At 42.5% G+C, this 26685-nt stretch overlaps 1 protein-coding gene across 1 annotated transcript; it reads right to left on the reverse strand.

Moving 5' to 3' along the window:
* Window positions 1-2594: 2594 nt before the first annotated feature.
* LOC108657968 (uncharacterized) lies at window positions 2595-25457 on the reverse strand. The gene is given in 5 exon segments (XM_089263094.1): window positions 2595-4226; window positions 23391-23520; window positions 23598-23694; window positions 23759-23915; window positions 24701-25457. Coding segments are annotated over 5 exon segments (2154 nt in total). The 5' UTR covers window positions 25029-25457; the 3' UTR covers window positions 2595-2784.
* Window positions 25458-26685: the final 1228 nt, after the last annotated feature.

The following is a 26685-nucleotide window of genomic DNA, read 5'->3' on the forward strand; positions in this document are numbered from 1 at the left end:
TATATGTATTCATTACTATTTAGTGGTATTTCTTACTTATTTATTTACGCTTCAATTTTCTTTTTCTCGTTTTGGATACTTTTTCTGTTTTTATTTATTTATTTTTTTTTTTTTGTAATTCCCTCTTTTGTTTTGATATAGTATTAAAGAGTTTACTTTGAAGTAGGGCTTAATCGTAATTACATGAACTTATGTTAAATATTTGGATTTTGCTTTCAGTTTGCATTGTTTGCTATTTGGCTCGTAAGTGAGTATGACAGTATGACAGTATGACACAATTGCAATGTATAACAAACAGAATGCAACAATGCGCTTTTTAGTAGATTTCTCTATTATGATTATTATTTAGTTTTATTTTTTTCCACTTCATTTGTTTCTCTGTTTGTGCCACAACCCATAAATTTAAAGCGACGTTTTTCTTTTTTTTTTTTTTTCGTTTTTTTTATTGTAATTTTTTTTTTATTTGTATATATATTTTTTTTTTTTAGTTTTCATCCCATTTCAGCTGCTATTCGATTATTTTAATTTAAAGCCACAAATTGAATGTGGAAAAAAATTAACATACACACACACTCTCTCTCTTTCTCCCCCTCTCTCTCTCTCTCATACACGCACACAATTAGAGCCTGCTTGGGTGTTAAAATTTAATTTATTTTCAATTAAAAGCAAAAATCAAGTGAGACACTCAGTTGACAGCCTCGAGTTACAAATTGCGCGTTACCGACGAAATGGAAGCAAAACGAGTTGGCAGCCCCCAATCAAATGCCAAATAAAAAATTGGCGTTCGCCCGCTCAATTACCGGCAATCAAAATACATTTAAAAAGCATTTAAGCCTAATTGCCGTGGCACACGAGCAACATGGCCAACAACAAAGCCAACAAATCGCTAAATTTAATTTAATAAAAAAAATAATAAAAAAATAGCAACTGGCAAGTGACGTGGCAGTCGGGCGGTACCGACTGCAGCATGCCCATCACGGTATATTGAGTATATGAATTCGAATGCCATCAAATGGATGGCATTTATACGGACATATAGGAAGGACAGCCGGGTGTACATACCAAAAACCAATATACCCACATTCACTTTCAAGAGAGAGTATTAAGCGCATAAAATAATAAAAATAAGCAATATATACAAATGGCCAAAATGTCAATAAAAAATAAAATATTCAAAGTGATCCGAATTTTATGCAGCCTCGATAATTGATGGCACTCGCTCCGCTCGGCGAGTTTCGTTTTTAATGGGTTTCGGTTCGTAATTAGCAAGCATTTGGGCAATTGGTTGGCTTAATTAGGACACATGTTAATGCAAATTATAACAGTCGGCTATGGCCGATGGCGTAATACTCCCAGCACAGCCATCTCTACCCTGTATAAAGCGTATTTATTGGTTCTATTTGTGATCAGAGCTCGTTTGGTCGAAATATGGAGCCATTTTGGGCAGTTTAGAAATGATGTTGATATTAAAGTGGCAAATGAAATATAGAAATTGTTGATATTTATATTCACTTATTTTATTGGGAAATTCCCAAAGTGGAAATGGTCAAAGCACAGCTGCTAAACTGTTATACAAAATGTGTGGCAGCCAACACCTGGATGTGCAACGAGGGCTGCTGCACAGCTCAATACAAACCAAATTCAAATGCTGCACATCAATTAAACAATAAACAAAAGCAAAAGAACATAAACAAAGCAAATAAAACAAACAAACAAACAAATGAACGAACGAACAAATCGCTTAAATAAACTTTGCCATTTTCGGAGTGCGCACAATTTGTCATTTCGCATTTTGCAATTTGCCATTTGCCATTTGCAATTTGCATGCTGTTTGCCACCCGATGAGGCGGACTGCTCTTAACCCTTGCCCTTTCGCCCCTCTCCCTCCCCCTCCCCCACACCTCTATCTCTGTCTCGTTTGGCATTTGCATTTCGGGATTGTGGAGTTATTTATTATTCATTGTTTTAGTCGCATGTTGCACACATTTATTAATTTCTCTTTCACTCGTTCAATTATTTCTTTTCTCTCTCTCTCTCTCTCTCTCTCTCTCTCTCTCTCTCTCTCTCTCTCTCTCTCTCTCTCTCTCTCTCTCTCTCTCATTTTGTATTTCGAATTTAAATATGCTATTTTTTTGGTTTTTTGTTTTGTTTTGCTTTTACACACGGATTTTAATAAATGTATGTGTTTTTATAATTATTTGTTTTGGTTATTCTGTATATATATTTACAACAGGCGTTAAATGTTTGCTTTATTTGTTTGCCTTACACCCTGTTACCATTTAAAATGGACTACAGCGGGTATAATATAGTCATCTGATGGAAGTCTTCCGCGAATCGTCTATATGTATGTACACATATATGTATATACATATATATTTATATATAGGTGTTTATATAAGTATTTGCCTGCCTGATCCGTGTGGCTACAGGGTATCCGCTAGTCGTAGACTCTTGCTGTGTGCTCACACGCATTTGTTGCCGAAATATTTACTTGTTGTTGTAGTTGAGCTGTGCACCTAATTAGCCTACACTTTTCCTCTCCCTCTCCCACTCCCTCCCCCCCCCTCTCTCTCTCTCTCACTCTCACTCTTACAGTGCAAGCCAGTTAGAGATGATGGTGGGCGTGGCTTAGACGCGAATCACCTCACCCGGGGCCGGTTTCGGGCAGAGGGCATCGTCGATGCTGTCGCGCAGTCGCAGCGCTGCATTCAGCTCGTCGTCGACGCTGTCGCTGGCATTGGGGCGTGGCTGCAGATCCGTTCCAGCCGTCTGTCAGGTGGTTGGTCACATGAACATGTCCGCCGTGGTGGCGCCGCTCGACTTGCGCGGCGTGGTGGGCACGCCGTGCGGACAATGTGTGCCACCCCCCGCCCCAGCCCCAGCTCCAGCTCCAGCACCAGCTCCAGGCCCAGCAGCCGACTTTGACTCATCCTCGAACGTCACCATCTTCTCGCTGCGCGGCTTGAGGGTCACAATTTGCAGTTGGGCTGGCGGCGGGGCGGAGGGTGTGCTGGCGGCACAGAGCAGCGTCTGGGGCGGCCCCAGCTGGAGGCCGTGCGGCATGCCCATGCCCATGCCCATGCCACCCATATTGACGCCCATGTTGACGCCGACGCCCATGCCCATGGGCATGCCCATGCCGCTCATGTTGGGCGAGAAGCGGCGCGGCGGCGGCAGCGCCAGGTCGCCAACGCCGGACAAATTAAATTCGCTTATGCTGCGCGGCACAAAGTACTCCATGTGGTGCTCCGGTATGCCGGTGGAGCGGCGTATCGGTGTGTTCCGCTGGAACGCCGAAGAGGAGGAGGCGCCGCCGACGCCGACGCCGCCGCCATGCAGGTGGCTGCGACGCGGCAGCGAGCTGTACTGGGTCAACGTGTGCGCCGGGCCAAAGAACATGGTCTGATGCTGGCCTAGACTGTTGGCCTGAGACTGAGCGCCCGTGCCGAGGGCGGCGCTGCCGCTGGCACCCAGCATCTCGGCGCTGGGTCGTTGTCAGGAGGGCTTCGGCGTCACTGCCACCGTAACGAGAGCCAGCTCCTCCACCTTGGGCGTGACATGATCCTGCACGCTGAACCGACGCAGCCACATTACAATCTCCGTCTGTATCAGGCTGAAGCACATGGCCACCACAGCCATGCCGACCAATATGTAAGCGGAGGCCGTATACAATGTCAAGGTGCCGCTGGGGGCCAGCTCGCCGAAGCCGATGGTGCCCAGCGAGGTGAAGCAGAAGTAGAGCGACTCCAGCACGCTCCAGCTCTGCAGCTTGTGGAACAATATCGCTCCGCTGGTCACATAGCAGACGAGCACGCACACACAGATCGAGATCGGCACACTTGGCGAGCCATCCAGAGCGGTTTTAGCTCCCTGCTGCTGCTGCTGCTGTTGCTGTTGCTGCTGTTGTTGCTGCTGCTGCTGTTGCTGCTGCTGCTGCTGTTGGTAGACGGAGGGCGGCACGCCGTATTGGTGCATCTTGCTTGTCCCCGGGTGGCCGTATTGCTGGCCCTTGGCCTTGTCTGGCTTGCGGCTGCCGCTGGGTCCAGGCGTGGGGCCACTGGCGACGCTGCCCTTGGCGCGCTGCCGGCGAAACAGGCAGCGCATGCCCGTGGAGAGGGCCTCGCCCATGGCGGACAGATAGAGCAAGACGATGGGTATGCCGAAAAGGGCGTAGACGAGAGCAGCCACGCGGCCCCACTGAGTGCGGGGCGAAATGCCGCCATAGCCTGGAATGAAAAGAGAGTATGGGTAAGTATGACAGTATAACAAACTTGAAGTAGAGTCGTACAAAAAACTGCTGTAAGTGTGCCCATTATCAACTGTTGGAGAGTATAACAATCAAGCAATAGAACAGTATAAAAGTGTTATAGTACAACAGTATAAAAGTATGCCAATAAAATATTATATCAGTATAACAGTATGCCAGTATAACAGTATAATAGTATACCAGTACAACAGTTTCAATATCAATATCAGTGTAAACGTATTAAAGTAGAGCAGTATAACAGTATACCAATAACATAGAATATCAGTATAACAGTATCAGTATAACAGTATTATAGTACAACAGTATACCAATCAAATATAATAGTATGCCCATATAGCATTATAATAGTATACCAGTACAACAGTACAGCACTCTAACAGTGTAAACGTATAACACTAATATACTCAGATATACTTAACTACATATTTGTACTAAAGTATTTCTATGATGAGTTTATATAAAATAAAATCTGATCAAAGTCACAAGTTTTTTTTTGCTTAGTATAACAGATTTTCGAATGGTACTATACAAGCGCATGCCTAAGGGTTTCCATATTCGCTTAACAAAGCAACTAACATAAATAAACGAATTCTAGATGTTGATTGACTTGAGTATAACAGTTTTCAGCACATTTCTGCTTCATGTTGCATATGAAAATTTGAAAGGGGCTTCGCGCTAAGTATAACTGTTTATATAACATCCACAAAAGCACTTATAGACAACAGGAATAGATATGTACAGAAACTAGCTGGGGCCCAGTATAACAAAGTACTTTTGCTTCCCGGATCTGCATATGGATTGCTTAGAAATAGGTCAGCACCCGAGTAAGAATTCCAATTAGACGTGCCCCATGGCTCAAGTGCTATGCCAGATATTTATTTTTTTTTTATATGCATACATATACATATGCTTTGCCATATTTATATTACAAATGAAATATTTTTTACTATCACTTAACAATTTTTACAACTCTCTGATGGCTTAGTGTTGTTTTTACTCTGTTTTTTACATTTTTTTCTTTTTCTATTTTTATTTTTATTATTTTCTTTTTTTAGGTTTATAGCACATTCTTGTATCTGCACATTACATTGCATTACATTACCATTGGAGTACCAGAGGGTCAGACTGAGTAATTTGCCTGCTGCTGTTGGTGCTGCTGCTGCTGCTGCTTTAGCTACTGTTATACCAACTACAACATTTTTAATTTTTCCTGTGTTGGCCACAAAAAAGAAAAAAAAAGCGAAAAAAAAGAAGCAGCAACTTTTACGGCCAGACGTTTTGCTTTGACTCTGTCTTTGATGTTGTCGCCCATGCTGGCTGGCTGACTGTGGCTGTTCCAGCAGGAAGAGGGCAACCCTGCCCGTAGCCGTAGCCGTTATAGCCGCTGGGCACGACCTAACCCAACACGATGCTGGCAACCCTACCCGAAAAGATGCTCCGCCAACGGCAGCGACGTCCACGTCGACGTCGACGTCGACGGCGTCGTCTCTCGCTTCGCCTGCCTCAGCAATGAACTTTTAATGTGGAAACTTTTATAATTGAGTAAAATGTGCGTCTACATATAAATGGCTTTATATATGCCAGTATGTGTGTGAGTATGTGTGTGTACATGTGTGTGTGAGGCGACTATGTAGCCATGTATTAAATTTTATTACTTAAAAATAAAAAGCTAGCACAGCGACAGCTATAATATCTGAGAAAAACAAGCGCCTGTCCCTAAGGGTCGACGCTTCGCCTATAAAATGCCACGCAAATAGTCCGTGCAGCATTTCAGAGCATTCCATTTGGAAACCATCTGACAATTCTGATGTCAAAGAATGCCAGAAATCAGCATCAAAATTCATGAGACCAGGCAATAAAAATGCAATGCTTAGCACTCAGCGCTGCACAGCTTGCATCGAGCTGCAATCTAACCGAACTGTAAATTTTATGAACCTGTAAAAGTCGAAGTCACGTTTAATACAATTTAATAAAAACATATTTTGTATACAAATTTAATAGCTGAAGTATAACCCAGTATAACTTAGAAACTGTCAATATCATGAAAATAGTTAAAAGAAAAAAAAAAACGAAAAAATATAAATTAATCAAAGTAAGTAAAAAAATAAACAAATTTCCTTAATAACTTTAACATTGTATATATATTAAAAAAAAAAAATTACTTACATCCAACAAGATTATAGGAAAAATCATTTAAGCAAATTTATTATATATTTATTTATTTTTCTTAAACCTTAAAAAATTGATATTCCAATAAAGAGTGAGCAATCTATTAGCAATCTTCCATTAATCTCATGCAGTGCACAGTTCTAATTGTAACTCCCACAGATTGCCGTTTAATAGACTACCAGCTTGCATTTACAGGGTATTAAAAATTAAAATGCCGACACACACACACACACACACACACGAATGCTTTCGGATGTAGCATTAATGTAATAATACTTTAAAACCCGAAGCACGTTTAAGTGCACATCTACCCCAGCAGCAGCAAGAGAAAGGCAGACATAGAGAGAGAGAGAGAGAGAGAGAGAGAGAGAGAGAGAGAGAGAGAGAGAGAGAGAGAGGGAGAGAGCGTATGAAAGGAGATAGCTAAAGCTGGACCTGCAGGGATAAGGTGGACTCTGTCCACTAGCCATGAAAAAGTTGCTAAAAATTATCATCATCCATGTAGTAACTCGTCCTTGTCCTCGTCCCTCCTAACCGCCCCTCCGCCCCTCGTTCACCAGCACCTCTGCTGACTTCTCGACTGTGCGGGGGGGCCAGTACGAAACACGCCTTGGAGACCTAGCCCCGCCGCCTGGCCTCCTCATTTGTATTTCATGAATTTGCACCCACAGCGAGGCACATGGCAAAAATTGTTAGTGAAAATTATAACATTTACAATATGGTCTGCATAAAATTGTATGTGGTTATAACTAACTAACTAACGGCGAGCACATGTCGGCCTCAGGATAAGGAACCATCCCACCAACACACACCCCCATCCACTGCAGTCAACACATGCAATTGGGGAGCAAAAGGCAGGCAAAGTCATAAAGATTTCTGTTTAGGCAACGGCGACCCGCAGGCCATGCAAAAACTGCCAATTATGTTTAGCAATTTTCAAGTTTTTGCTAGTAAAACTATTTGAAAAATGGTATTTTATTATACCTCATCCAGTTGTTGATGTTGTTGGTGTTGGTGTTGTTGCTGTTGCTGTTGTTGTTGGTATGGCTTAGGCTGGGTTGGGTTGGGTTTGGTTTGGGTTGGGTGGAGACAGGGCCAGTTGCTCTTCAAAGGCCGCTCAGTCATCCACATGACATGCAGATGGAAGCAGAATATTTAAAGAGCCAAATATGACATGACACAACGTTTACATTTTTCACTGCCGACTCAGGCGTTCGTGTCAAGGCATAAAAATTCATTTCGAAAATTTTTTTATATAATTTAAAATGGAAATGGTTTACGCATAAATCCATTTGTTTTTATATTCCCAACTAAGTTGTCCATGAATCTGTTTGTAATGTATAAGCTGAGGGGTGTATATATGGAGAGGGAGGGTCTCATTCACTATGACTTAACGGGACTATAAAGAGCAACACTAGATTTAATCTTGTTTGTCCTCTTGTACCCTGACTACGTTGGAAGTGGGAAATCTGAGTAAAATAATGATTTTGCATGTAACATGCAGAAGGAGCAAGCATTTTAGATTCAGTAGAGCATATATATTATTGGTCTAGGCGACGATGAAGTCTATCTATCGGTATTTCCGTTCGTACTTTATAATATGACAGTCAGTGACTTGAACAATTTAACTGTTTTCTAGCCTATAATAGTTAATGTAACAAGTAACGAATAAATTCAAGAAAGTATAACATTTTTGTGACATATTATAATTAATATAACAGTTTTGGTCGACAGTATAACAAGTTTTTATGTACATCAGTCAATATTTCTAGTAATTAAGACAGTATAACAGTATTGGAAGGGGAATATAACTCTTTCATTATATATTTGTAACTTGCTTTGGCTAATATGCACACCAGTATAACAGTTTTTTGTATATAGAATAATGGCTATGCAACTGTTTGTTAAGCATACCAATTCAACGAAGAGGTCCGCATCGTGCAGATAGATCTTTTTCAATAGTCCTCACAGATCCGAGATAAAGCACCAAAATTGAATTTTACCGATTTTCTTGCAGTTCATAAACAACGATGCGGATAAATCGAATCGCTCCTAACTCGGGGCACCCTGTGGACGCATTCGAATGAGCGACTTTTCGGTTTGTTGTGGAAATTCGACTCCCCTTTTTTTTGGTGGCGGAAGGGAGGGTCGTGGCTTCTGGCTTTGAGTTTCCGGCTCATGGCGAAAGTGACTCGGTTCCGCTTTTGCCCAGAGGCTGGTCCAATTGTCGAGGAAGCGGAAATGCAGGGGCAACGAAGGGAGGGCAGGGCCGGCGCATATTGTGCATGCAGCTACGCAACTCGCTTCATTTGATTAGTGGCCATTGATTACGATAGCCAACAACAACAGCAGCAGCAGCAGCAGTAACAGCAGCGAGAACAACAACAACAACAGCAAATGCAAAGCAAACAACGAGCAATATCCGGCCTCACAGGCAAGACCTCCAGCTTCAAAGACGCAGCTAGCCTCAGCTAGAGACCGACAGAGACTAAGCGGGCGTTAGTGGGATGTATCGGGGTGGGCGAGGCCAGAACTCCGACCAACAAATAATAAAATATTTTACAACGGCAATTTTCAGGCATAAAGTAATTACAAAATATACACAGAAGCGGAGGAAGCGAAAGGGAGAGCGAGTGAGAGAAGGAGCCCTGGAGGGGAAGAGAGAGGGAGGGAGTGAGAGACTGTAGGTGCGGGTGAATTGAAACTGTGGCACTGCGGGGCCTTGCTGGTGGGGCTGTCTGGCGCCCGGGCTGCTGGCCACTGGGAAACGTCTCTAATAGCTAAGAAATTAATTTTCAGAAAAAGCCATTAAGAGCGAGTCACAAAAATGGCTCAAATATAAAACCAAACAATTCGCATAAATGCTATAAATGCTTCTCGCTAGGCGTGTGGGTGTGGCCGCCCATGCCCATGCCATGAGGCTCAAATTGTAGCCTGTTGTTGCTATCTCGCTCCAGCACGGTCAGCTGCAGCACTTGCTGGACTTATAGCATTTTCATTAATGTGCGAGTGTAATCGTGTATGTGTCTGTGTGTGTGTGTGTGCTTGAGCAATGAAATTGCGACATAATCATGCGTTGCGTCCTTATAGTCGAGCGTTCAATAAATAATGCGAGTCAAACAGAGCAATGAGGGAGACAGAGAGAGAGAGAGTGAGAGAGTGAGAGGCAGACAGCGGCTGATTGTGGACCTGGAATTTATGTAAATGTCATTAAAATTACATATAATCATCATAATGATATGCAGCCACAAAAGGCGACAGTAAAACATGTCATTAAACGCCTTTTAAAGGCAGCGAAAACAACAGAATCAACAAAGGCAACAACAACAGCAAACACTTTTATGACTTGCCAAATGCCAAACGCTTGAGGAATTAATTAAAAATTAAATGGCCTATTAAAATTGTTATCGAGACGCGGAGACGCCAACGCCGACGTCGACGTCGACGTCAATGCTAGCAGAGGCCATTTAAATGGTAAACAAATGCGCTGCAAATGAAAATAAAAGCCAAAACACACACACACGCACACACACACACACATACGCAGGCACAAGCAATCATACAAATTCACACACATACACACGCAACGGCCATTGCAGCAATCAATCAGCGCCCATTGCTCGGCAAGAGGCGTGGCTGCGCTCGTAAAACGTTGAATGCGCCTTGTCACATTGTGAAGTGACGTCAGCGACGCATAAACATGTCGAAACATGCATAAAAGGCCAGCGAGAAGAGGAAGAGCACAAGCATTTAATGTCCAAACGCACACACACACACGCACTCAAGTGGCTTTCGATAGATAAATACATACATAAATAACGATAGAGCGCCAGCAGGAGAAGGCGAGCCAACGTGTCATTAAAATCACCGTTAAACAGTTTGTCTAGTGGGCAGAACTAATTTCGACATGGCTTGCCTAGTATAACAGTTGCGGACAGCATGAAAATTGAAATTGATGCAAAAATCTTTTGTGTGACATGTGTATGTATGTATGTATGTACACACGTGTATAACAGTGTGCTTAATAGATTGGTCTAATAAGTCAATTGACATTGGCCACGTGTCTATTAGCTTGGACTTGAATGACAGCAAGTCGATGGAATGATTGATGAAATGCATATGCAACAGTTATATTATTACATTACAGCTAGTATAACAGTTTAAATAAAAATACCTACGCCAAGATAAGGTTTGACTTAACAGATTGTATACAAGTTTGTATGACAGTACATAAAACAATTTGTATAACAGTTTGTATAGCAGTATTGTTTGTATAACAGTATGTATCACAATGTCTGTAACCGTTTGTATAACAGTATGTATCAAGATGTGTATGCACGTTTGTATAACAGTTTGTATAACTGTTTGTATAACAGTATGTATAACTGTTTATATAACAATTTCCTCTACAAAAATCAAAGTATGACAATATTACAATATAAACAGTATCACTTATTACCGTATGTCACTTAATTTAACAATTATGTTTTGTATAACACTGACGAATAGTGCTGAACACTAATTTAACCATTACATAACAGCATATGTGTACACAACAATTGAGCAAGTGCATTTTCCTGGATATGAAATGAGTTAATGTGTTTGTATAACACTTTTCTAGCCAGCAAATTGTTCGCATTTCTTAATGCCGAAATACAGACATACACATACATAGAGAGACACGCATAGTTTTCAGCTGCGCTGTGCAGTTTTCTGAACAATTTGTCAGCAAGCAGAAGGTTAAGAGGCCTTGGGGCGGGACGACTTAAGGCGTGGCAAGGGGAGTGGGTTGGCAGCCATGTGACAGAGTGGCCACTCGAAAGGCGCTGGCAAAGGCACAGTGCTTCAAAATGCTAACGGCAAGCGAACTGCTGCTGCTGTTGCTGCTGCTGTTGTTGTTGTTGTTGCTGTCGCTGCTGCAGCGGCAACTGTTGTTGTTGCTGGACCAAATGTTGCTGAACGATGCAGCAACTATTGTTGTTGTTCGCCGTCGTGCAGCAGCAGCAACAACTGTTTTTTTTTTTCTGCAACAGCAACTGTTGTTACTGCAGCAGCGGCAAATGTTGCTAAGACAGACGAGTTGTTGCCGTCGCTTGTTGTTGTTGCTGTTGTAACAATAATTAATGTTATTGTAGTCACAACTCTTGTAGTTACTGCAGCAGTGGCAAATGTTGCTGAAGCGCAATGTTGCAGCTCCAGCAGCAACTGTTGTTGCTTTTCCTGCTGCTCTTGCAGTCGCACTTTTTATGTATTGCTCGGCATTCGTAAGCATTGATATTATTGAAAGCGGCTGCTTCTGACTGGCAAAAATTTGTAGCGTATACGTAACGAGTTGTGCCCCCCACTCCTGCTGCCCTCTGCTGCCTCCTGCTGCCTCCTGCTGCCCTTAGCAGCTGCAAAGATGGATGGGCTGCAGTAAGCTGAAGCAGCTGCAGCTGTTTGCTATTGATGCTGCGTCGCAGATGAAAAACTGCAAAGTCCGGCCAGAGCCGGAGTCGGAGTCGGACCCGGAGCCAGAGTCAGAGTCGTAACCAAAGACAAAAGACTAACGGGACAACGGGGCGTTGATTGTGGGTTGCTTTAAGTCCTTGTAAGTGTGACACATATTGAGCCTGCTGCTCCTAGTATTTGTTGCTGTTGCTGCTGTTGTCGTTGTCGTTGCCCAACAGCAAAGGCATTAAAAAATGCATGCAATGGGGCGAGCAGCAGCGCATAAAGTGTTGAGTGGTTCGTTACGCGCTTGTCTAACTGTATGTGAGTGTACGAGTGTGCGTGTGTGTGTCTCTGTCTGAGTATGTGCCAAAGAATGTGGCATGGGCGTTGTCCTTGTTGCTGGTTCTACGAAATTGTTCGCATCAGCAAAATGTTGACTTATCTGTGATTGTTGTTGCCGTTGCTAGAGCTCGCTCTTGGCATTATTTGTTTTATATTTGACACCACACACACACACACATATACACACAAAGGCCGCCCACGCAACGTTCGGGCCATAAAAATGAGTGAGAATGTCAAATGTCGAATGGCGAGCAGCGAATTGCAATAAAAATAAAATAAACTGCCGCGTTTTTGCACACATAACAAGCAGCAACAATGCGACAGCAACAACACCAGCAACAACAACAACAACTACAATAAGCGGACAAACAATGGGAACAACAACAGGCCGCAACAGCCAATTGGGTCGATGCTATGCCCCAGTGGGTGCCACTCGGACCCAAGTGTCCGGCCATAGATTTTGGCGGCACGTGTCGCAAATTATAGTTGCCAGTCAACCAATAACAACAGCAGCAGCAGCAGCAACAACAACAGCAACAACGACAACAACAACAGACGGCAACGCATACAAATTGTGTAATAATAATATTACATATTACATACAACAAAATGTGACGCCTGTCATAGGTCAGGTCTGGGGCAGGCGACACTGACGAGAATGCGAATGCGAATGCGAACGGGAATCAGAATGCGAATGCGAATGCGAATGTGAATGGGAATGGGAATCAGGAGAAGCGGGAGAAGGAAGTGGAGTATGGCAATGAGGAGACGTACGTACGTATGTGTGAGTGCGGCGGTGGCGAATGAATTGCGAATGTGTTGGCAGCTGCAGCTGGCGTCCATTTGCGGTAATCGTTTCAAATAATGGACAACAACGAAATGTTTAATAAAGTTGTCAATATCAAATGGCAGAGGGGCGGGGCCAGCAATGCAAATAAGTAGACAACATAAACAATATTTAAAGTTGATTATGCGGTTGAACGAAGGCAGATAGCGAGAGTGAGAGGGACTGAGGGAGAGAGAGAGATAGGAAGATGCAAAAAGTCAGATTAAAGAGATACATTAAGGTAATAAGGAAACGGATAAGAGTTAAGCTTACTATAAAAAAACCATTAAGAGCAAACGAGCAATAAGACGAGAGAAAGTATGAATAGAGAGATGCAATGTAAAGGGGGAAGGGAGAGGAACAAGTGAGACAGCGAGAAATACAGATGAACTATTAAGCCGTGGAGTCAGTGGTAAGTAATTGAAATCTAGTGAAAATGAGAATAAAAGTAAACGAAGTGAAGACAACACACAGCATGTAATAAGGTAGAGCGGAAAGGATAAATACAGAGAGAGAGAGAGACAGAGGTAAAGTGCGTTATGAAGGGAATGATTTTGGGAGAAAAGAACGAGATAAGCCTGAACTATCTAGTGAACCCACACTCTTTATATTAATACGTACCATCTGATATTAAGAAATATATATATATATATATATATATATATATATATATATATATATATATATATATATATATATATATATATATATATATATATATATATAAAGACTTTTATTTAAATTTCTAGAGAATTAAACACCCTATTATCTTAAATATATAAATATATACATGTAAAAAAAATTAAAATAAATAAATAACAAAATAAATAATAAAATAAATGTATCTTACATGATACACATAAATGATCTATTAATAATCCCTAAGGCGTGCCATGTACAAATATGAACTTTACCTGAAAGTTTTAGACTGAAAGCCAGAAGAAAAAACGTTACTCTAGACTGGTTCTGAGCTCTGTAGGTCTACCTCTACTAGGAGAGAGAAGATGCGTATAATTAAATGAAGGAAATGAGGAACAAGTCAGAAAAAAGAAACCAAGAAGATAGATGAACAGTAAGAAATTATGAAATTAAACTGTCAGAAAAAAATCATTTACCAAGGAAATCAATGCTCAATAAGAACTTTAAAAGAAAAAAAAAAAGAAACTGGATTTACGGTAAACTTTATAGAAGGAAAAAAAAAGGAATAAAGCCAAGCAGACCTGCAACAAGCGAGCGGAAATGAAGCAAAGTGAATGCAGCACGAAAGCAATGAGAAATAAATAGGGAAATAAAGAGAAAAATGCATACCTTAAATTGATGGAAATTGTTAGAGACAAAGGCTGAGCTGAAGCGAGTTAAGAATGCGAGGAACACCTCAAAAATCAAACGGAAGTTCCAGATAAAGCGCCTTAACAACAACAACAGAAAAGCGAATGAGAAACGAAAGAAAAATAATAATAATATTTATGCTTAATTCGAAAAAAGACTTTTGGCAGTTGCCAAATTACTTGATCCGATGCAGAAATATAAAATAAAATATTTCGATGAAGTCCCAGCGCTGCTGGCCAACACTGAGTGGGCTTGGCCAAGAGGATTTCACTTGAAGCGCTGAAGCGTGTCTAAGCTACGTCCGAAGTGCTGGTGCGTATCTCTGCTTAAGCTAATTGTAGCACAAACGCACGAAATTGCAATAGAGCAACAACAACAAACAGCAGCAGCAGCAGCAGCAGGAGCAGGAGCATCAAAGACTACGTCAGCTGTCGTCTGAGGCGTGAAGCATACCTCAAAATCTGACCAAGAGCAGGTAAATGCACATGTGTGCGTGCGTGTGCGTGTGTGTGTGTGCTTGGTAGTTATTGTGCATTCAGGCTTGACTCTAATGCGCTTTAAGAAATGTGCGAATGAATGTTAAGCGCCAGCCAGAAAAGTTATTTATCTAGAGTTTGGAAGAGCTCAAGTGATTTTGTGAAGGAGCAAAGTTTTATTTTCCTTCTATTTGAATGTTGAGCTGCTTAAGTTCAGTTGCGAGCAAAGTGCTTTTCCTTCTTGTCTCCGACCTAATCATATATTCAGCATTATGGCCACGAAATCCCAGTTTTAATCAACGTCTCAATCGAATTGTGGCCAGCAATCATAAGTGTGACTCAATGGTGAGCACATCAACAGCAATCATCGAACACTTTTCCAAGCATTTTCGAAAGCAACCCAAATTGAATACCAATTAGTCGGAGAGACAAGAAATCGGACGATGCAAGCAAGAAGAGTTTTGTGCAGGAGCTGGGAGCTGGGAGCTGGGAGAGGCAAACCTTGTCGACGCCGGCTGAATGAATAATAAAAGAATCAATTAAGAGATTTGCATGTCGCAGGGCGACTAATTGAGCCCAGACGCTGGGCCCTGGGAGCGCAGTGCGAAGCGACGCAAATTAATTCTAATCAATTTATAATAAGCAGTCAAACAGGTGAAGGGTAAACAAATTTGTGGAACCGACTGTGGGCGTCGCTGGTGTTCGCTGTGCAATGGCAATAAGTGAATTGCCGCTGTCACAGTCATAATTACGTTATGTGAACAGGACTGTGCGACAGACAGGGAGAGGGAGGAGAGAGAGAAGTCCGACTCAGTTGTGTTTACACACACACACACACACATACACATTCTCATTAAAGCCGCAGCACATGGCTGTCAGCAATCGTGAGAGACATAAATCAAAACGGCGACACATTGTATGTGCGTGTGCGTGTGTGTGCGTGTGCGTGTGTAGCACAATCAATAGAGTGTGTGTGCGTACTCAATAGAAGCGCATTTGCTGGCTGCCTAGATGTTTATATTTATGTTCATATGTGTTAATTTTATTACTTTACAAACACTGAGGGCGTTCGCAAAACACACACACAAACACTCGCACACACACACACAAACTCACTCACACACTCTGACGCAAAATGCATGCGTTTACATGGCGTATGCGCGATATTAATTTGCCATAATCTCGACTCGTTTATTAGCGCAAATAAATTGAAATTGTTATTGGCGGCATTGTTGCCGCACGCGCGCCCATGAATTATTATATTCATTTCATGCCGCATTCGGCCCGAATCCTGCCTGCATCGCCTTTGCGCTGTCATTAGTTAAAGCCGCCAGCAAAATTATTGAAACACCAAATGGCATTTTTATGCGACCGAAACAAAACGAAAACGAAGCAAATGTATGTGCAATTTATCGAAAAGTATCGAATGCACAGACTCGCGATTACCAAATGCAGAGCACTGTGTCGGGTATATCAGCTACAAGCAATGCCGTAAGGGAGGGACAACCATCGATTATTTTCCATTCCATTGTCGATTTCATTGCATCACGAAATGAGTTGCGATTAATTAAAACCGTAATCGATTATTCTAAATAATAATCGGAATTTAGAGTATTTTCTAGGCGCACTTCTGTACCTGCTGAGAGGCATCGAATAATGGAAATCGAATAATGGAAATTAATTATCACGCAGCTTATATTTTATTAGCATTATGAGTGAATAATCGATTATTATTGTTTGCCTTCAACCAGTGTGAGAAACACTTTATGATCTACTGGAACGATTGAGATAGGCGCGGAATTGATTTGCCGCTGTGAAGCACTTTGACTTTTATTTCAGATGTTGCTCATATCGCTCACCTCGAGGCTCGATTCCATATACCATACCATATACCATACTCTTTACCATATCAGATTTCCATATACCATGTCTCCATAGCAGTATCTCTGTCATATCTTTCTCCCTCTCTCTCTCGCCCTCTCCCTTTCTCTCTCTCTCTCTCTCTCTCTCTCTCTCTCTCTCTTTACACCAAGGCTGCAAGCAATTTTTTCTCATCGGATTCATTACATTATTATAACTTCGCCTCAGCTCCTTTGCCTTGTTTATTGTTGAATTAGCTGGGACATTTCCTCTGCTATACTTATTGCTATACTTATCACCTTTTCTTGACATTCGAGTCTGTTCATGGTTCAATGCAACCGTAAATTGCCTTGCGACACCACATCAAATTAGTTTCACAGCTCAATCTGTCCAGCTCAACGCTCATTAGCCATTGATTTTGTTTTGGGCTCAGCAGTGTGTTTATTGCTTATCTCTGGCATTTCTATCTAAAATTTGAGCTAGCCAAGAGTTGTGGGTCATTTGAGTAACAGTTAGAGATCGTTTAGGTAACTTAACGTCCTTTGCCATATTCGAATTTGTCGAATCTTTCTTGTTCGGATGATTGCAGCTCTCCAATGGGATACAGAGCTACGAGTGAGATGCCTGAGTTAATTATAAAGTCACATTTAAATGTCGCTTAGTCATCTCAACTCAACACACATATTCACTCAAATTCTATCCAAGTTTAAGCCAACAGATAGAGTATTAAACAGTCCAACAAATACTGCAGCTAAAGCAATAATGAATTGAATTAAATTGGATTGCTGCTTAAGCGATTTAGTGGTTAGCAAAAAATAAAAAAGGAAAGAAAGGGGGAAAAACGGGAGCACAGCTGTCGCCTGGTTACAGCCGTTGCCACCTGGGTGCAATCAATCAGGCAGCGAAAGCTCTTAAACTGCATAAACGGCTCATTAGATGTGGCTGCCACAAAACGTGTCGCGTATAAAACTGTCGAGGCATGACGCCTATACACCGATTCGTATCTGATCTCTGAGCGGATTTACGTGCAAATGCAGGCAGCACTTGAATGGAGGAGACACACACACACACACACACTTACACGCTCCCTCTCTGTGTGTGTGCGTTGGTGTGTATTATAACTGCGACATTGCACTTAAGTTGTTTGGCGTCTAGCTAGCGAGCTCGAAGCCCATAACTTATGCTTCATGTGCGGCAGCCCCAAAAAGTAGGCAATGAAATTTGTTTTATGCGCCAATTGCTGACAAACACAGCGGCCATTAGGCAGACAGCCAAATCAGACAGTCAGACACGCCGGCACTCAGACAGCCAGACAATTTATTAGACAGTTAGTGAGTCGTTCATTTGATTAAAGAGAGCAGAGCAAGAGCGGGCTACGGCTCAGCCTGTGGCCTGTGGCTTTGTCAGGCGAAAAACATTTTAATTGAAAGGTGTATCCGGGCTAAGAGGACTCGCTCGTCAGCTGCCAGCTCCATTAAAAAGAGCTCAAGAGCCCGGCTAAAGCCAGTCAGCAGCTAACTCGAAATACGCATAATGAGCAAATGCCACGGTAATCGATTTGAGTTAACCAATTCGGGCTAATAGCCCTGGTTACAGTTTTTGGCATTGACTCCGAGACTGTGGCTTAGCTCGAGCTCCTTGCGGTTGCCCTAATGCGCGCTAAGCGCATTAACAATAACATCTAACGAATGAGGCAAAACAAACGGAGTGTATTCGAGCCGGGTAGGGTGGGCTGACAAAATACCCTGTATGCAGCTCGAGGGGCTGATCGAGCTGAAGAAATTGCCTTTAAATAAGGTTTCCTATGAGTTAAGACATAAGACATAAGACAAATAAATTTATCGATAAATATGGATTTATTTTATTAAAAGTGTTATTTTGGAAATGAAATTTATCCATATTAACCAAAATATTTATAGTTCTAATTGAAAAAATATCATAAAAATAAATATCGATATTTATCGAAAGATGAATTGCTCAAGCGCCAACTATTTGGAATATACATATATTAACGTAAGATTCTATATATATTTAATTCACAAATAATACATATCTATCGATATTTATCGAAATATCAATATATTAAGAATTAAATATCTGAAAAATATATCACCTTAAGAATCTTTATACTAAATATCACAAAAATTATATATATCGATAATTTTCGAAATATCTGCTGCTCATATACCAAATATTTGAAATATATATCAACGTAAGAATCTATATACTAAATATCACAATTATTATATATATCGATATTTATCAAAATATCAATAGCTCAGGAACTAAATATCTGAAAAACATATCAGCGTATGAATCCACATACCAAATAGCACAAATTTTATGTATATCGATATATATCGAACTATAAATATATATATCTGCCTAAGAGTCTTCATACTAAATAGCACTTATATTAATCAGTACCTTGCAACCAATATACCCTTTGACGGGTATGGGATATAACATACAACAAAACTTTGAGCTGCAACTTTGGGCCACGCAGCAAGGTGGAGCCAGGTGCAGGGGAGCAGAGGAGCTGGGCAAATAATAACTCAAGCTCGATTTAGTTTTCGTAGCATGCGAGTGCACGTGTGTGTATGTATATGTGTGTGTGTGTGTGCTTGAACCCCATGGCAAATCCCCAGACGCTGGCTATTTATTATATTTATAGAAAACACATTAACTCGGTTTTACAGTTGCCCAAGACAAGGGGAGGGGAGGGCGGCTCGGGGCCAAGCTGGGCCAAGCATGAAAACAATCAAAATCCCCACGAAAACGCATTTTGCTTAAATTGTTTCATAATTGATTGATGTGCAGGCAAACACAAACACACACGCACACGGGCGAAACTTTGTGAGAGAGACAGAGAGGGAGAGAGAGCGAGACTGATAGAGAGTGAGACAGTTCCGCAGACGCAATCAGTCTGATATATAGATACAATATACGAGGGTCTGCGGGACAGCTTAGGCCACTCCAATGATTGCTTTTTGGGCTGCAATTCCTGGCCAGAACCTGGCACAATTCCATCCAGTCAGCAGCCAGCATAGGGTAACGTATGTGTACTGGATTGTTTTCCTATTTATACCCTGAACCCATTGAAAATGGGAAATCAGGGTATAATGTTTTTGTGTAAAAGTATGTAACAGGCAGAAGGAATCATCGCAGACCCCACAAAGTATATATATTCTTGATCAGCACGATGAGCTGAGTCGATATAGCCCTGTCCGTCTGTCCGTCCGTCCGTCCGTCCGTCCGTATGAACGCCGAGATCTCAGAAGATATAAGAGCTAGAGAGCTGAAATTTTTTGTGCATACTCGTGTATACCATACGCAGTACGAGTTTGCTTTATTTTTTCGATAACTCATCCGATAACTTTTTTATCGAGAATAATCGAAAAATTGATTTTGTTTTTTGAGCCTCATTGAAATACTATTAGACATAGAGACTTCAGATTTACTGTGTATATATTTATGATGAATACAAACATTTTGTAACCAACAGATTTTGGATACCACGCCCCCTCCGCCCCCAATTCGCAAAAAACGTATTTCAAGTACTAGAGACTTGTGCTTTAGAATGTACACACATTTTGACCATATGATTACGCTCTGAAAATTTCATTAAGATTGCATGTCTACAAAAAAAGTTATTCATCAAATAAATTCTCATACTATTGCCCACACTGCAGCGCAGCCCAAGCGCAGTCGCTGCTTACTGCGCAGTTAGCAGAGCGCGGGCGCGTGAGGGTGGATGCATGTAAATGTATGTGTGCGTGCATAAAAGAAGTGCAGAATGATAAGAATATCAGCTTGGAGGGTTCAGGGTATCTCCTAGTCGAGCAGTCTCGACTAGAGTCTTCTTACTTGTTTTTTTTTGTTTTTTCGTTCTGTTTTACTGTTTGGCTGTATTGCATTTGTTTTGCTTGCTTGTGTAGTTTCTGGCCCAGCTGCCAACCGCAGATCGTTTTGGCCGTTCGCAGTCTGATGTCAAAATAATTTCGCCACACACCAAGGAGGCGTTTTGTCGTGGTAAGGGGCGTGGCCAATGCCACAGCAAGCTGAGTTATTTAGACAGTGACCGATTTCGGATAGCCAAAACCATTCGGCCTCTGCCTCGCTGCCCAACTGCCCCGCTGCCCCGCTGCCCCACTGCCATGGAGCGTGTCCAAAATTGAGTTTTGATTCGAAACCCAATTTCCCATAATGCGATGCGCGACAAATGACAACGGCTAGCTATCACCGATTGTCACAATTCGATTGATTCACTCACAGACTAACATATATATACATTTTATATAGTATATATACACATATATATTATATATATAAATTCTTTGGGGTCAACCGCTTGTCCGAACGTTGGTCAACTAAGCATTCGCTGCTATTGATGTTTCTTTGCGTTTGACTAGCTTCAGTTAATGTACCCGAAATGTTAACAACCGCAGCAACTTGAATGTGTGTGTGTGGCTATGTGCGGTTGTGTGTGTGTGTGTGTGTGTGTGTGTGTGCATTGACCACTTGACAGCGTTCGACGCATGTAATTGATCTGAGCTGCATAACTTAGTCTAGCCACAAATACACAGACATGCCCACACACAGATACTCACACACACACAGACAGGCGGCATACACACACATATATGATACGCTTCAGTTTAAGCACAGTTGATTTCTATACAACTGTCGTCAATAACAAAGCTGTCAAAGCAAGAAATTCTTCTTCTTCTTCTTCTTCTTAAGTTAAAGCCGATTCAGTTTTAAATTCACGAAAATATATATACAGTAGAGTCTCGATAATTCGAAATGGCAAATTATCGATAATTATCTACCAATGTTATTCTGATCGGTGCTGCCTTCCTGTTAAGATTGTGTGACCAGGATGCCACACCGCTCAACCAAGCTTCTCAGGCAACTTTACATATAGTGCGGTCTGGTGTACTTGCATTTCCATTTATTTTTCAATATACAGCTGCGAAAAATAAAATAGCACCACTTGCATATTCAGAGTTTGAGAAGTTCTCCTGGACACATTTATCAATTATCAATTAATTAGTTATTACGGCAAAAAAGAATTATCACAAAAATATTCATAGTTTTTATATAATTCAAAAAATTCTCAAAAAAGCCGAAAAAATGCCGAAAAAAATAATAGCACCACTTTTTCATTTTGCGCTAAAAATTATTAAAAAAATTAAAATGAGTAAAAACTTTTTTGTATATATTTTTTTCGCTCATATTCCTACGTTACTTTGTCTTACTCTGTCTAAAAAACAAAAACATTCCTTCTATACACACCTACACTCATAGACTATCTCTTTCTATCTGCATTATATTGTTAATTAGAATGCCTAATTAATTTAGTTCAGCAATATATTTAATATCTTATTAATGACCTGTCCTCCTCTGCTAATCAGCCGTGTGTGAGACAGCAAATCAACTCAAAGGAATCGTTCACAGGAACAACCGAATATAGAGGAACTACAAAGACTACTAGGACTGCTTGGATCACGGATCAGCAGTTCGGCGAACTGCGTTCGATATGCGTACGCCATGTGCGATTGCTCTATAAATAAGTTATTGGCCGGCCTCTAAGCGCGTTCCATGCTGTAATTTCCTCTGGAACAACAAATGGCTCATGCCCTGGCGAAGAAGGCAAGTCATAAAAAAGGAAAAGCATGCTCATTGTTGGAGTGAGAGAGAGAGAGAGAGAGAGAGAGAGAGAGAGAGAGAGGTAGAGCAAGAGAGCGAGATAGACAGGAAGTTGGAGTCTGCGTTAAATTAATGATATTTTACATACATCTTAATTGCGTGTCTCTGGCTTTTTGTTGGCGCATCCTTCAGGCCAATTGGCTGGGCCGAGCGCTCTGCGCTTGTCAGCCAAATTGCTTAGCCCTCGAGCTGCTTATAATTTATTGAAATCGCGGCCAGCCAACGGCAGAGGCAAAAGCCAGAGCCAGGCCTACAATCGCCAATGCCCAGAGACCCTTCAGCTTGACTGTTCGTGTCGCCAATTTGGGGGAAATTGCAAAATCAACGCGCTCGTAAATTGAAAAATCTTGTCAAGTGGGCGGACGAGACAGAAACAAAAACAAACACAAAATACAAATACCAAAAAAAAAAAAAAAAAAACAGTACACAACAACAAAAACAAGACCAATAACAACAACAGGGAGAGTGAGAGACAAAATATAGACGAGGCTTGGCCTTTGCCGCCCGTTGACAGTTTGTTAATTAAAACCAGCAGCTGGGCAGGCGGCGGTCAACTGGTCATCCAGTCATCCAGTCATCCACTCAACCGGTCAGCTGTGCACTGAGGCGCTCAGTCAACGTCTCAAACGCACACACTCCGGCCCTATTGCCCCGCCCACCACCAACCCACACACACACACACTCACACACCTAACGCCCACAGTGCCTGTTGGAACCCGGAACCCAATGCAAACAGAGACAGAGTGAGAGAGAGATGGAGAAAGGGAGAGCGGGAGGGTGAGAGAATGGAGAAGAGAGCGAGAGCTCTGCAGTTGGCAGACGGAAAACGTCAGTAGTCGAAGTGCTAATAAATTCCCCAACAGTCAGTCGATTGTGAGCTGTGACACCAAGAGACGAACAATGTGCGAAGGGTGGGCCAAGCGGGTGGGGTGGGGCGCTAGCCGGGACCCGCTCGGTGCCCAGTGGCTCTACTCACCTATCGTTGTAATTAATGTCAGGGAGTAGAGAAATGCCGAGGCGTAGGTCCATTTGTGCGTCGGTGCATTCATTTGCACACCGCCTGGCTGATAGACCTTCGATTGGCGCACCGCTCGCAGCAGCGTGTCCTGCAAGAGCAAAGCCAGCGACACACGCGCGTGGATTTAGCGAGGGATTTGGGTTATTAATTGACGTGTAAACGCACCTGGAACAGTTGCACCTCCTGGGCGGCCAGCCGTGTCCAGTTCTCCTTGTAAAGTATGTTCAGATCCTCGGTTATGGACCACAGTCGATCAACGGTTCTATCATAATCGATAGATTGCTCGATAGATTATCGCCTCTACTTTATGCCAAGATTGAACTCACCTGGAACGTATCTCGGCATTCGCCAGCTCGGTGCGCGGATAGGGCTTGGAGGCGGCCACAGCCGTCTCTAGGGCTGTCCCGTCCTCCAGTTCGCCTTCGAGCGTTACAAATATGATGGAGCCCATGGCCGTGTAGAGCAATACCAATAGCAAAACACCTGGCGTAGAGCAAGAGAGAGAGAAGGAGAGGGTAACCCGAATTATTACAGTTATCCTAATATGAGAGACGTGCACCAACACATTAATGGACGGTGTATTTAATATATGCATCTACCCGTAGATTAGCTGAACAGTAAGATAGATTTAGATTTTCTAAGCCCAAAGCTGTTAAAGGGAGGGACTGCCAGAGGGACTGTCGGAACAGTCGTTCAGGCCGTCAGACGCACAGTTGAACGGACTGTCGGGCGAGCAGTCGGACGGAGTATCGGCCGAATATTCGAACGGACTGTCGGACGGAGAATCGGACGGACTGTCAGACGAATGGTCGCACGGAGTTTCGGACGTAAAGTCAGACCAATAGTGGGACGGACTGTCAGACGAACAGTCGGACGGACTATCAGACTATCAAGCGAATTGGCGGAAGGACATTCTCACGAATAGTCGCCAGGATTGTTGAATGAACAGCCGGACGGACTGTCGCACGAGTAGTCGGCAGGACTGTCGGACTAGCCTTAGGACGGACACTCTTCAAAGCTCATATACTCTTGGCTAACATTGACCTTAAAACGTAAATTGGCTGCGACTTTAACGTCTCCCACACTCGAAACGGAACAGGGCTACGCCTAAAGCTCACTCGAAATGGCTCCACAATGCTGCTGGCAGCCGTGCCGAACTGAGTACGGTTTGTGCCACGGCTTGTTGTATCAACGGCAATGGCAATAGAGCCGTTGCAGCTCTGGCTGTACGTTGTGCGGTACTTGAGGCACCGTAAGGGTCCACTCACCTGTCGCTGATATGCAATGCGATTTAGGCGCTTTTTGGCAGCCACAGAGGCCGCCGCCGGCGTCCCGTTGCTTGTCCGCCTTCGATGCGGATGAGCCGCTGGTGCCCGCACCACTGCCGACTGAAGTGCCAGCGCCACTCTGAGCGCCATTTGTGGCGCCGCCTGCGAAGCACATATTTGAGCCGCTCGGGCGACCAATTCGCGAACTGCTGCCAGCCACGTTTTCAGCTCTTGTTGAGATGTTGCTGCTGTTGTTGTTGTTGCTGTTGATGTTGCTGCTGTTGTTGGTGTGAAAGGTAGCCAGGGGCAGTGACGAATTTTTGTTCATTGTCCCACGAAACGAGGCAATCAACGTGAGCTTCGCCCCCCGCAGTCAATCAATCAGGCTAAGCCCACGCGTTGGCCAAATGAGCAACTGGTTAAATGATCAGCGGATCAAATGACCAACACGACCAAACCGACCAGACCGACCAAATGAGAGCGAATGCTCCAATGGACGAATGAGCGCGTATTGCAATCAAATCAAAAGCTTTGGCGCCTCATGTGGCACGTAATTTGCATCCTCTTCGACTCCTGCCGGCTTTTACCGCCTCTTCTTTCTTTTTTTGTCGCAACACGTTATTATGTGACCGTCATAAAACGTTGTCGACAGCAATGAAAATGTTGCAGTTGTTGTTGTTGTTGTTGTTGTTGCTGCTGCTGTTGTTACTGTCGTTCTTGCGCGGAAATGTTTTTGGGTCAAAATTGTCGCCGGATGCTGCAAATGCAAAATATTTTTTGTGTGAAAAAAGAGCGAGCTCTGGCAGAATGAAAATGAAAATTGCTATTCGGGGCACACACAAAAAAGTACACACACTAACACACACACACAAACACACGGACGCACGCACACAGTTGGCTCTGGTGTAGACAAATTGCATGGCAAATGTTGTGTAATTGACTTAGCCGCAAGCGGGGAGTCAAAGTTATTGCAACAACAGACTTATTAGGCCGATACATTTAATGCCCTACACAACACAACAGCAGCATGCCCCAAGGCGAGCCGAGTTGACGCGACTGAAGTGTTATACAATTCATTCCTATTTATTATGCACAATGGACTTTTGGATGGACAAACAATGTGCTAGCTAACTTGGCTCGATGGACTTGAGTCCATATCCCAGGAAATTGTGACAACAGCATTTTATTATTAACAAATCACGTGTGTGGCACTCGTGCGAGCTGAGGCTTTTGTCATCTTGGCAATCAAATTGTCAAATGAAAAACTCAAATTTCGAAATTCCTCACAAGTTTCGCCTGATGCACGGCAACAGTTGACTGACATTTGAATTGCCTGGGAAGCAGCTTCCTGCTAACCTGGCTATATCACATTGTATTAAGCTCAATTGCAAGCATGACACGAGCCGAGCCGAGGCACCTCACACTGCCGGCAGCAGTGAGGAACACAATGAATGCAAGGGCCTTTGTTAACATTTGACAGCAGTTCAAGTCGTTGTTATCAATTATGCTCCAATTGAAAGTTGCAATCAGTTGACTAATTCGAAACTTTATTTGAAAATGGCTAAAGGCGAGAAGAGCGGGAGAGAGAGAGAGAGAGAGAGAGAGAAGAGAGCGAGTAGAAAGGTGTCAGAATATTGTACACGTAGTTAGCGCAAGTCAATTAGGCTCGCATGTTAATGTTAAGTGTGTCAGAAATGTTAACGTGAACAGAGCGCTAAGCTGTTAACTGACAGTTAAACTGACGGAGAGATTTATTCGATGGGAATGCAGGAAGTGAACTTAGTTAAAGTGAAAAGAAGCTAATAAAACGTGAACTTCAGCTTGAAATTAGTACTCTAATTATATAAATATTATTAATATACTTGTTATAGATAAATTATGCTGAGCATTCAAATTTATATATCATATTAAATTAATTACAAATTATTAATGATATATAAATTATATATAACTATATATAGTTATGTATGCATTTTAAGTAGAGT

This window comes from Drosophila navojoa, chromosome X (genome assembly GCF_054131105.1).
Source record: "Drosophila navojoa isolate 15081-1374.11 chromosome X, UAZ_NAV_1.0, whole genome shotgun sequence".
Lineage (NCBI taxonomy): Eukaryota > Metazoa > Arthropoda > Insecta > Diptera > Drosophilidae > Drosophila > Drosophila navojoa.